This window comes from Scyliorhinus torazame, chromosome 25 (genome assembly GCF_047496885.1).
Source record: "Scyliorhinus torazame isolate Kashiwa2021f chromosome 25, sScyTor2.1, whole genome shotgun sequence".
Lineage (NCBI taxonomy): Eukaryota > Metazoa > Chordata > Chondrichthyes > Carcharhiniformes > Scyliorhinidae > Scyliorhinus > Scyliorhinus torazame.
The window spans coordinates 22,275,556-22,288,270 of NC_092731.1; the positions used below are offsets into that span (position 1 = coordinate 22,275,556).

General features: G+C 59.9%; 1 protein-coding gene across 1 annotated transcript in view; it reads right to left on the minus strand.

Annotated features, from left to right (window-relative positions):
* Window positions 1-11,263, minus strand: part of LOC140402404 (mitogen-activated protein kinase kinase kinase kinase 5-like) — a 211,746-nt gene extending 200,483 nt beyond the window's left edge. The window contains exon 1 of the mRNA XM_072490159.1: window positions 11,090-11,263. Within this exon, the coding sequence (XP_072346260.1) occupies window positions 11,090-11,194 (105 nt within the window). The 5' untranslated portion in view covers window positions 11,195-11,263. The remainder of the gene's footprint in view (window positions 1-11,089) is intronic.
* Window positions 11,264-12,715: the final 1,452 nt, after the last annotated feature.

The following is a 12,715-nucleotide window of genomic DNA, read 5'->3' on the forward strand; positions in this document are numbered from 1 at the left end:
CCACCTTATGTGCCCCAGGCGTCATGTTACAACTGTGGGCAGTCAGGACACTTCGCCCGAGATTGCAGGAGATCCCCACCAGCTAGACCAGCCCCCAGTTATGAAAGAGAACACCACCCACAGCAGCTACAAGGTCCCAGCTGCCCCATGCAAACTGTGAGCGCTTAGCCACCACCTCTCCTGGCAGGGACACCTCAGCAAGGCCACTTCATTTTTGTTTCACTCCTCCTTCCTCTCTTCTTCGGCCACACTACACAACCTCCATATGCTAGTTACACCCCAGTCCAAATGTGATTTACGATGTCCTTTCTGATGGAACCTGCAGCATGTTTAATGTTGTGTGTTACTGTTATTGTTATGTGTTGTACGTAAGATCGGAAATTTTTCCCAACGGCCCCACGCCATATTTGTCGGCCGAAACCTATGAGAACTTGCCAGCGCGCTCATCGGCAGAAATCGCTGAGAGCTTGCCAGCCCCCGTTTCATAACTGCCCTTCTGGTTCGAAGGTAGAACCAATATGGCAACCCCCCCACGATGACGACATTTCTTGCCCGTTCTTGTCGGTTGCTCAGGCAGTGGAGAAACGGCACTGGTCTCCGCCCTGCCTGAGGACCCCCCCTCCTCTGGTCAGCTACACTCGGGTAGAGCACACACGGCATTGGTCGCCGTCCTACCCGGCGATTCCATCCAATTCTTACCCGTTGCCGCCCATAGGCACCTCATTTCGGCACTTCTGGTTCAAAAAGTTTTGTTTGTTTTCCGGCAACCCTTAGGTTGCCAACCCTATGCTATTTACGTCCTCAAACATTTGGATGGTAAATCGCACAGTCTGCGAGACGGCTCGCACTGTTTCAGTATTTTTAAGTGTGTCTTGTCCTGAATATTCGGTTTTTAAAAAACAAATGAGGGAGCCACACATGGGGCGAGATTCTCCGATCCCCCGCCGGGTCGGAGAATCGCCGGGGGCTGGCGTGAATCCCGCCCCCGCCGGTTGCCGAATTCTCCGGCACCGGAGATTTGGCGGGTGCGGGAATCGCGCCGCGCCGGTTGGCGGGCCCCCCTCTCTTATCGGCGGGACAAGGCGGCGCGGGCGGGCTCCGGGGTCCTGGGGGCAATCTGGCCCCGGGGGGTGCCCCCATGGTGGCCTGGCCCGCGATCGGGGCCCACTGATCCGCGGGCGGGCCTGTGCCGTGGGGGCACTCTTTTTCTTCCGCCTTCGCCATGGTCTCCACCATGGTGGAGGCGGAAGAGACTCCCTCAACTGCGCATGCGTGGGATGCCGTGAGCGGCCGCTGACGCTCCAGCGCATGCACTGCCCGGCAATGTCATTTCCGCGCCAGCTGGCGGGGCACCAAAGGCCTTTCCCGCCAGCTGGCAGGGCGGAAATCAGTCCGGTGCGGGCCTAGCCCCTCAAGGTTAGGGCTCGGCCGGTCAAGATGCGGAGGATTCCACACCTTTGGGGCGGCGCGATGCCGGACTGATTAGCGCCGTTTTGGGCGCCAGTCGGCGGACATCGCGCCGATGCCGGAGAATTTCGCCCATGGTGACAAATTGTAAAGGGAGAATTGGCACTAAAGGGCAGACATACTAACGCACGAGATATTACCCAAGATAGTAACAGAAACTATGCTTGATCCATAGAACCCCAGAAGCTCCAGGAAAAGAGACAAAACGGAAAGGAAGAGACAAAAAGAGAAAGAAGAACAATGAGGACATCCTCCATGTTGATCACCACCATTATAATGTGTATTCGGTTGCGCGTGAATGCGAACCCCCTGACCCCAAACCCCCCCTGGCCGTTAATGATTCACTTCCCCATAGCACCCAGAGCCCAGTAACAGGCAACACCACACCATCATGGTGTGGTAAGCTCATAACATGGTACTCCCTTTCCTACGTAGTCACATCCCTATTAGTGTTGGCGATATTCTGCAGCATCGTGCAGACTATCCGCATGAGGAAATGGAGAAGGAGAGCCCACCGCGCTCGCACCCCGGTATACAGAATGAGATCCCCTATTTTCGGTTTTCACCAGGCCTCCGAACCCCTTGATCTACAATAAAGACCATTTGTGTTACATCTTTTGTAAATAAAGAAATGGAAATATTGTACACCCCTGTGCTTGACTGCCAGGCCAGGAAAAATGTAAATGCTGCTATTATTTTGTATTGTTTAGGAAGTTAATATGACTGAATGTTTAGTGAGTGTAGTTTATTGAGGACATTTAGAGGTACCGTTTAAAAATAATTTTGGAATGCATGTCCCTGTTTTGACATAGCGCCACTTAGAATGTTAGTTAAAAAATGTCATTGCATACTTATGGTCAGTGTAGAGGCCATGGAAGAGTGCTCGCCAGATCAAGGAATGAAGACAATGCAATTATGTGATCCTTCAGGCTTCGCATTAGGGATCACAAGGAGGAAGTGTAGCCACCTGGGTTGGCCACTTCCCGACTTAAAATGGAGAACCGCAAAGACTGAAGGGAAATTCAACCAACACAGGCAAAGACTAGCAAGTGCAGAAATCATGTGTATTGGAACTTGCAAAAACCAGACAGCACTGAAACCAGCAGCCATCTGCATAGTAATGAGCGATTCCAAGGCACAATTGCAACACTTAAGGTGAATAAAGCCAAGCCAGACTCCTCGGCACCAGCTGGAGCCAAGGCAAAGGAAGGCCAACAGATATTTAGGGACCGCCCAGCGATCAGGGAACAACTCCAGTATTGGAGAAATCGATCCAAGTGATCGGAACGCAGTCCAATCATTTGGAACCAGGTACGGGGTCCGCCCCAAAGGGCGGGAAGCCCCTGGGGACTATAAAGTAAAGCCCCCAAGTTCAAATCGTCCTTCTTTGGCAGGGTCACTCAGCAACTTGAATCAACCCGTGAGAGTGACCTGTCTAAGCTGTCGCATCAACCAAGTAAATCTCCAGTCAATGCTCGCTACGAGATAGGCGCTCCTAGCTACCAGTCCATACCAGCTTTTGAATCCTGCAGACTCAGGACCTGAACGAAAGGCCATTTGTTCCCCTGACCTGGTGGGCCAGTCCGAAGCTAAGTATAGGCCTTTTAGTGATGGGAATAGCCTAGAAAGTAGAGTTTATGCATGATAAGTGATTTACTGTGTATAATAAATGTGTTTTGATTTGAATCTTACTAATTGGTGTGTTGAGTTATTGATCATTACTTGAACTTGAACCTCGTGGTGGTATCATAAAGATACCTGGCGATTCTAGAGCAAAAGGTTAAACAAACAGAGCAAATTACGAATTAAGAGCCAACCAAAAGTTAGCAACACCCAACTCTCCCAGCCCCCACCCCTAATGTTCGATGTTATCCAATTCTCGAAAGTGCATAATGAATAATGCCCATGAATTGTGGAACCCCTCCATCCTTCCCCTCAGTTCAAACTTAACCTTCTCAAGAGTCAAAAATTCCAACAGGTCCCCCCACCACGTCAGGGCACAGGGTGGAGAGGTTGATCTCCGTCCCAACAGGATCTGCCTTCGGGCGATCAACGAGGCGAAGGCTACAACATCTGCCTCCGCACCCGTTTCCAACTCTGGCTGGTCCGACACCCCGAATATGGCCTCCTGGGGGCCCGGGTCCAGTTTCACGTGCGCCACTTTAGAAATTACCCTAAAAACCTCCTTCCAGTAATCCTCCAGCTTTGGACTGGACCAAAACATATGAACGTGGTTTGTTGGGCCTCCCCCGCAACGTTCACACACATCTTCTACCCCCCTCAAATCGCCGTCTCATCCTCGCCCTTGTGTGGTGTGCTCTGTACACCACATTCAGCTGTATCAGCCCCAACCTCGCAGACGACGTGGAGGCGTTCACTCTTCGGAGCACCTCACACTCCTCCTCCATACCCTCTCCCAACTCTTCCTCCCTCTTTGCGTTGATCCCTTCCAACGGTGCCTTCTCCTCATCCAAAATAGCTCCGTAAACCGCCGACACTACCCCCTTCTCCAGTCCCCCTGTCGTCAGCACCTCCTCCAGCAATGTGGGTGGAGAGTATTCGAACACCCCCCCGACTTGGTGGTAGATGGTGGACAGGCTCTGGGGGGGGTCAGGAGGTGAGTTACTCTCCGCAGGATTCCCAGCCTCTGACCTGCTCTGATAGCCACAGGACTAACATGGCCAGTCCAGTTCAGTTTCTGATCAATAGTGACAACCAGGACATTGATTGTGGGGGATTCAGCGATGGTAATGCTATTGAATGTAAAGGGGCAGTGGTTAGGTCCTCTCATAGGAGATAGTCAATGTCTGGCACAAAGGTAATTTATCCCCAATGCTCACCTTCCTCCATCTTCCCTCCTCCTACTCTCTGCCCTCAACCTCCAGATCCCTCCTGCCCCTACTCCCTCCCCAACCTCCCCATCCCTCCTGCCCCTACTCCCTCCCCAACCTCCCCATCCCTCCTGCCCCTACTCCCTCCCCAACCTCCACATCCCTCCTGCCCTGAACGTGTCCCCAATCCCTCCATCCCTACCCTCTGCCCCAAACTTGACAATCCGCCCTGCCCCATACCACTTTCCAAACCATCCCTCACGCCTCTACCCCTTCCAAAGGCTCCCCAGCCCTCCTGCCCCTACCCCCTTCCCCAACCTCCCCAAGCCCCCTATCCCTCCTCCAACCTCCCCATCCCTCCTGTCCTGACCCTTTCCCCCAACCTCACCATCCCGCCCGCCCCTACCCCCTTTCCCAAACACATCCCTCCCTCCCCAACCTCTCCCTATTCCTCCTGTCCCTCCCCTCCCCTCTAACCTCCTGTCCCTCCCCTCCCCCAAACCTCCTGTCCCTCCCCTCCCCCAAACCTCCTGTCCCTACCTCCCCCAAACCTCCTGTCCCTACCTCCCCTCCTGTCCCTCCCCTCCCCCAAACCTCCTGTCCCTACCTCCCCTCTAACCTCCTGTCCCTCCCTCCCCTCTAACCTCCTGTCCCTCCCTCCCCTCTAACCTCCTGTCCCTACCTTCCCTCTAACCTCCTGTCCCTCGCTCCCCTCTAACCTCCTGTCCCTACCTCCCCTCCTGTCCCTCCCCTCCCCCCAACCTCCTGTCCTTACCTCCCCTCTAACCTCCTGTCCCTACCTCTCCCCTAACCTCCTGTCCCTACCTTTCCTCTAACCTCCTGTCCCTCGCTCCCCTCTAACCTCCTGTCCCTACCTCCCCCAACCTCCTGTCCCTACCTCCCCTCCTGTCCCTACCTCCCCTCTAACCTCCTGTCCCTACCTTTCCTCTAACCTCCTGTCCCTCGCTCCCCTCTAACCTCCTGTCCCTACCTCCCCCAACCTCCTGTCCCTACCTCCCCTCTAACCTCCTGTCCCTACCTCCCCTCTAACCTCCTGTCCCTACCTCTCCTCTAACCTCCTGTCCCTCCCCTCCCCTCTAACCTCCTGTCCCTACCTCTCCTCTAACCTCCTGTCCCTCCCCTCCCCTCTAACCTCCTGTCCCTCCCCTCTAACTTCCTGTCCCTCCCCTCTAACCTCCTGTCCCTACCTCCCTCTACCCTCCTGTCCCTCCCCTCCCCTCTAACCTCCTGTCCCTCCCCTCTCCCCTATCCTCCTGTCCCTACCTCCCCTTTAACCTCCTGTCCCTCCCCTCTAACCTCCTGTCCCTACCTCTCCTCTAACCTCCTGTCCCTACCTCCCCCCAACCTCCTGTCCCTACCTCCCCTCCTGTCCCTCCCCTCCCCCCAACCTCCTGTCCCTACCTCCCCTCTAACCTCCTGTCCCTACCTCCCCTCTAACCTCCTGTCCCTACCTCCCCTCTAACCTCCTGTCCCTACCTCCCCTCTAACCTCCTGTCCCTCCCCTCTCCTCTAACCTCCTGTCCCTACCTCTCCCCTAACCTCCTGTCGCTACCTCTCCCCTAACCTCCTGTCCCTACCTCCCCTCTAACCTCCTGTCCCTACCTCTCCCCTAACCTCCTGTCCCTCCCTCCCCTCTAACCTCCTGTCCCTACCTCCCCTCTAACCTCCTGTCCCTACCTCCCCTCTAACCTCCTGTCCCTACCTCTCCTCTAACCTCCTGTCCCTACCTCCCCTCTAACCTCCTGTCCCTACCTCCCCTCTAACCTCCTGTCCCTACCTCCCCTCTAACCTCCTGTCCCTACCTCCCCTCTAACCTCCTGTCCCTACCTCTCCTCTAACCTCCAGTCCCTACCTCTCCCCTAACCTCCTGTCCCTCCCTCCCCTCTAACCTCCTGTCCCTCCCTCCCCTCTAACCTCCTGTCACTACCTCCCCTCTAACCTCCTGTCCCTACGTCTCCTCTAACCTCCTGTCCCTACCTCCCCTCTAACCTCCTGTCCCTACCTCCCCTCTAACCTCCTGTCCCTACCTCTCCCCTAACCTCCTGTCCCTACCTCTCCCCTAACCCCCCTCCCCATCTCTCCTATCCCTATCCCCTTCCGATGCCTCCTTCCCCTACCCCCTCCCCACCTCTGGACCTCTCCTACCCCTGCCCCCTCCCCATCCCTCCTCCTTCTTCCCCAACGCCAAATACATTCGCACAAACCCACATATTCTGTACTCTGCTCAGGGCAGGGTTTAGGTAAGGATGGGGAGGTTGGGAGAGGGTTGATGGGGAGATAGGGAGGGGGGTGGATGGGGATAGGGGGATGGGGTAGAGAGGGGGGATGGGGAGGTCGGGAGGGGCGGATGGGGAGGTAGGGAGGGGGAGGGGAGGTAGGGAGGAGGTGGACGGGGAGGTAGGGAGGGGTGGATGGGGAGGGGGGATGGGGTAGAGAGGGGGGATGGGGAGGTCGGGAGGGGGGGATGGGGAGGTCGGGAGGGACGGATGGGATGGTAGGGAGGGTGGATGGGGAGGTAGGGAGGAGGGATGGGGAGGTAGGGATGGGGCATGGGGAGATAAGGAGGGGGGATGGGGAGGTAGGGAGGGGGGATGGGGAGGTGGGATGGATGGGGAGGTAGGGGGAGGGGAGGTGGGGGGAGGGGGAGGTAAGGAGGGGGGATGGGGAGGTAGTGAGGGGGGATGTGGAGGTAGGGAGGGGGGATGGGGAGGTTGGGACGGGGGGTGGGAGGTTGGGACGGGGGGTGGGAGGTAGGGAGGGGGATGGATGGGGAGGTAGGGAGGGGGGATGGGGAGGTAGGGAGGGGGGATGGGGAGGTAGGGAGGGGGGATGGGGAGGTAGGGAGGGGGGATGGGGAGGTAGGGAGGGGGGATGGGGAGGTAGGGAGGGGGGATGGGGAGGTTGGGACGGGGGGTGGGAGGTAGGGAGGGGGATGGATGGGGAGGTAGGATGGGGGGATGGGGAGGGTAGGGAGGGGGGATGGGTAGGTGGGAGGGGGAGGTTGGGAGGGGGTGGGGAGGTTGGGAGGGGGTGGGGAGGTTGGGAGGGGGTGAATGGGGAGGTAGGGAGGGGGGATGGGGAGGTAGGGAGGGGGGATGTGGAGATAGGGAGGGGGGATGGGGAGGTAGGGAGGGGTGTTGGGGAGGTAGGGAGGGGTGTTGGGGAGGTAGGGAGGGGTCTTGGGGAGGTAGGGAGGGGGGATGTGGAGATAGGGAGGGGGGATGGGGAGGTAGGGAGGTGGGATGGATGGGGAGGTAGGATGGGGGGATGGGGAGGGTAGGGAGGGGGGGATGGGTAGGTGGGAGGGGGAGGTTGGGAGGGGGTGGGGAGGTTGGGAGGGGGTGGGGAGGTTGGGAGGGGGGTGAATGGGGAGGTAGGGAGGGGGGATGGGGGAGGTAGGGAGGGGGGATGTGGAGATAGGGAGGGGGGATGGGGAGGGTAGGGAGGGGTGTTGGGGGAGGTAGGGAGGGGTGTTGGGGAGGTAGGGGGGGTGGGGGGGGGGGGTGGGGGGAGGTAGGGAGGGGGGATGGGAGGTAGGGAGGGGGGATGGGGAGGTAGGGTGGGGGGATGGGGAGGTAGGGAGGGGGGATGGGGAGGTAGGGAGGGGGGGATGGGGAGGTAGGGAGGGGGGATGGGGAGGTAGGGAGGGGGGATGGGGAGGTAGGGAGGGGGGGATGGGGAGGTAGGAGGGGGGGATGGGGAGGTAGGGAGGGGGGGATGGGGGAGGTAGGAGGGGGGGATGGGGAGGTAGGGAGGGGGGGATGGGGAGGTAGGGAGGGGGGGTGGGGAGGTAGGGAGGGGGGGTGGGGGGTAGGGAGGGGGGATGGGGTGGTGGGGGGGGATGGGTGGGGAGGTAGGGGGGGGGGTGGGGAGGTAGGGAGGGGGGGGATGGGGAGGTAGGGAGGGGGATGGATGGGGGGTAGGGTGGGGGTGGGTGGGGAGGTAGGGTGGGGGATGGATGGGGAGGTGGGTGGGGGATGGATGGGGAGGTAGGGAGGGGGATGGATGGGGTGGTAGGGAGGAGAGGGGGATGGGGGGGTGGTAGGGAGGGGGATGGGGGGGTGGTAGGGTGGGGGATGGGGTGGGAGGTAGGGTGGGGATGGGGAGGGAGGTTGGGTGGGGGATGGGGAGGGTGGTAGGGTGGGGTGGGGGAGGGTGGTAGGGAGGGGGATGGGGAGGTAGGGAGGGGGATGGGGGGGAGGTAGGGTGGGGGATGGGGAGGGAGGTGGGAGGGGGACGGGAAGGGAGGTAGGGAGGGGGTGGGGTGGGGTGGTGGGAGGGGGTGGGAGGTAGGGAGGGGGAGGGGTAGGGGGGGTGGGGAGGTAGGGTGGGGGAGGGGGAGGGAGGTAGGGAGGGGGAGGGGGTGGGTGGTAGGGTGGGGGATGGGGTGGGTGGTAGGGATGGGGTTGGGGGGGTGGTAGGGAGGGGGATGGGGAGGGAGGTGGGAGGGGGATGGGGGGGAGGGTGGTGGGAGGGGGATGGGGAGGGAGGTGGGTGGGGGGTGGGGTGGGTGGTAGGGAGGGGGTGGGGGAGGGAGGTGGTGGGTGGGGGGAGGGGTGGGAGGTTGGGTGGGGGAGGGGGTGGGAGGTAGGGGGGGGAGGGGGAGGGAGGTAGGGAGGGGGAGGGGGAGGGAGGTAGGGGGGAGGTAGGGAGGGGGAGGGGGAGGGAGGTAGGGAGGGGTGGGAGGTAGGGTGGGGATGGGAGGGAGGTGGGAGGGGGATGGGGAGGGAGGTAGGGAGGGGGATGGGGAGGGAGGTGGGAGGGGGATGGGGAGGGAGGTAGGGAGGTAGGGTGGGGGTGGGGAGGGGAGGTAGGGAGGGGGTGGGGTGGGAGGTAGGGGGTGGGGGAGGGAGGTGGGGAGGGGGGAGGGTGGTAGGGGGGGGGAGGGGGTGGGAGGTGGGGGGGTGGGGGAGGGGGTAGGGTGGGGGGGGTGGTAGGGAGGGGGGGGTGGGGGAGGGTGGGTAGGGAGGGGGGGGGGGGTGGGAGGTAGGGAGGGGGGGGAGGGGGGGAGGGAGGTAGGGAGGGGGGGAGGGGGAGGGGGGGAGGGGGAGGGGAGGTAGGGAGGGGGGGAGGGGGAGGGAGGTAGGGAGGGGGAGGGGGGTAGGGGAGGTAGGGGAGGGGGAGGGGGGAGGTAGGGAGGGGAGGGGAGGGGTAGGGAGGGGGAGGGGAGGGAGGTAGGGAGGGGGAGGGGAGGGAGGTAGGGAGGGGGAGGGGAGGGAGGTAGGGAGGGGGATGGGGAGGTAGGGAGGGGGATGGGGAGGGAGGTAGGGAGGGGGATGGGGAGGGAGGTAGGGAGGGGAGGGGGATGGGGAGGGAGGTAGGGAGGGGGATGGGGAGGAGGTAGGGAGGGGGATGGGGAGGGAGGTAGGGAGGGGATGGGGAGGGAGGTAGGGAGGGGGATGGGGAGGGAGGTAGGGAGGGGGATGGGGAGGGGATGGGAGGGAGGTAGGGGGGGATGGGGAGGGAGGTAGGGAGGGGGGATGGGGAGGAGGTAGGGAGGGGGATGGGGAGGTAGGGAGGGGGATGGGGAGGTAGGGAGGGGGATGGGGAGGTAGGGAGGGGGATGGGGGAGGTAGGGAGGGGGATGGGGGAGGGGGTAGGGGAGGGGGAGGGAGGTAGGGAGGGGGATGGGGAGGGAGGAGGGGAGGGAGGATGGGGGGAGGGAGGTAGGGAGGGGGAGGGAGGTAGGGGAGGGAGGAGGGGGAGGGAGGGATGGGGAGGTAGGGAGGGGGGTGGAGTGGGAGAGGTAGGGAGGGGGGGTGGAGGGGAGGGGGGTGGATGGGGAGGGGAGGGGGGGTGGATGGGGAGGTAGGAGGGGGGGTGGATGGGGAGGTAGGGAGGGGGGTGGATGGGGAGGTGGGAGGGGGGGTGGATGGGGAGGTAGGAGGGGGTGAGGTGGGAGGGTGGGAGGGGGGTGGTGGGAGGTAGGGAGGGGGGGTGAGGGGGTTGGGAGGGTAGGGTGGGGGGGGTGGAGAGTGGGGGGTGGATGGGTGGTGGGAGGGGGGGTGATGGGAGTAGCGGGGGGGTGGATGTGGAGGTAGGGCGGGGGGATGGATGGGGTGGGCACTGCTGAGGCAGACAGGCTGCTCAGTGAGGAGTTGTGAATCTCACAGGACCCCCCCCCCCACCCCCCCCTTTCCTCCTCCTCCTCACTCCTCTCCCCCTCACTATCGGTTTCGGTCAGCCCAGCTTTCGCTCTCATTCACTCCGACTCCACAAGATGCCCCAGTGCCGCTGCCTGGCCAGCCCGCCACACCCGCAGGGGATTCAGAGCCAGCTGACCGACTGTGGCAGCCCTCACAACTTCCCAGGAACGTGTCTGAGTCGCCCTGGGTGCTGGATCGCGCCCCCCTGAAACAAACCTGTGTTTTTCAGCACCCCGAATTCCAATTCTTCAATGAGTGAGAATTGCCCGGTCAGGTGCTCACCCAATGGGCAAACCCCCTTCATCGGATCCGATTTAGGACTTGGTGGAGTCAAATGTAAATGGCCACATCCCAGAGCCAGAGAGTGTTACCGGGCAAGGACGTGACACTGGAGCAACCACACGAGGAGGCAGGAGGGCAGATGATCAAATCTTGGCCAGAGAAGAAGGCTGCAATGAGCCTCTCTACTGGAAAGAGGGAGGGGGGAAAGGGCTAGGAGGCAGAGGGAGGGAATTCCAGAGCCCCAGGCTGCTAAAGGTGCAGCGATTTAAACGTCTCTATTTCTGTAAGTGAGCCACAATATGTCCTGCAGACTTCCACCAGCCTGCAACCGGGGTCCCTTACCTTGTAAACCTCCCCATAGGTTCCTCCTCCAACCCTCTGGATAATCTCAAAGTCATCTTGTGGGTTCTTGCAAGAGATGTCCAAGGCCGTCTGGTTGGTGTTCATTGTTAGACCAGCAGCACTGAGCACAGCTCATACTTCCCTCACACTCCCTTGCCTTCAGCAGCCTCTGAAATGTCAGGGGGTTTTCACATGTTCATTTCCTGTTCTGGGGCTGGAGACAGCCACCCTCAGTGTCTCGCTGCCCTCTGCTGGCTCTGAGCAGGACATTTCCCCACGCAACTGATCTCCTCTCATCTCCACTCCATTCTATGCCCCCATTGGTCTAGTTCCCCTCCAACATCTTGGTGTCCATGTACATAGATCCCTGAAAGTTGCCACCCAGGTTGAGAGGGTTGTTAAGAAGGCGTACGGTGTGTTAGCTTTTATTGGTAGAGGGATTGAGTTTCGGAGCCATGAGGTCATGTTGCAGCTATACAAAACTCTGGTGTGGCCGCATTTGGAGTATTGCGTGCAATTCTGGTCGCCGCATTATAGGAAGGATGTGGAAGTATTGGAAAGGGTGCAGAGGAGATTTACCAGTATGTTGCCTGGTATGAAGGGAAGATCTTATGAGCAAAGGCTGAGGGACTTGAGGCTGTTTTCGTTAGAGAGAAGAAGGTTAAGAGGTGACTTAATTGAGGCATACAAGATGATCAGAGGATTGGATAGGGTGGACAGTGAGAGCCTTTTTCCTCGGATGGTGATGTCTAGCACGAGGGGACATAGCTTTAAATTGAAGGGAGATAGATATAGGACAGATGTCAGAGGTAGGTTCTTTACTCAGAGAGTAGTAAGGGCGTGGAATGCCCTGCCTGCAACAGTAGTGGACTCGCCAACACTAAGGACATTCAAATGGTCATTGGATAGACATATGGACGATAAGGGAATAGTGTAGATGGGCTTTAGATTGGTTTCACAGGTCGGTGCAGCATCGAGGGCCGAAGGGCCTGTACTGCGCTGTAATGTTCTATGTTCTATGTTCTAACACTCACCAGTTCCTCCAACCCCACTTACCCCTCCAGCCCACCACACTTCCACATCTCACCGAAATATATTCCCCATCTTTCATGTGGTGTGGGCGTCCCCGGCTAGTCTAGCATTTTGCCCATCTCTAATTGCCCTTGGGAAGGGGGTGGTGAGTCGCCTTCTTGAACCAGTACAGTCTTGAACCTGTCATGTCGGGATGCCCACAGTGCCGCTAGAGAGGGAGTACCAGGATTTTGGCACAGTGGTTAGCGCTGCTGTCTCACAGCGCCAGGGACCCGGGTTCAATTCTGACCTTGGGTCACTGTCTGTGCGGAGTCTGCACGTTCTCCCCGTGTGTGCGTGGGTTTCCTCCGGGTGCTCCAGTTTCCTCCCACAGTCCAAAGATGTGCAGGTTAGGTGGATTGGCCATCCCAAATTGCCCCTTGGTGTCCAAAATGGTTAGGGGGGGGGGGTTCTGGGGATAGGGCGGGATGTGGGTCTGGGTAGGGTACTCTTTCAGAGGGTCGGTGCAGATTTGATGGACTGAATGGCTTCCTTCTGCACTGTAGCGATTTTATGATTCTAGTGGCACTGAAGGAATGGCAATGGTTCTAAATC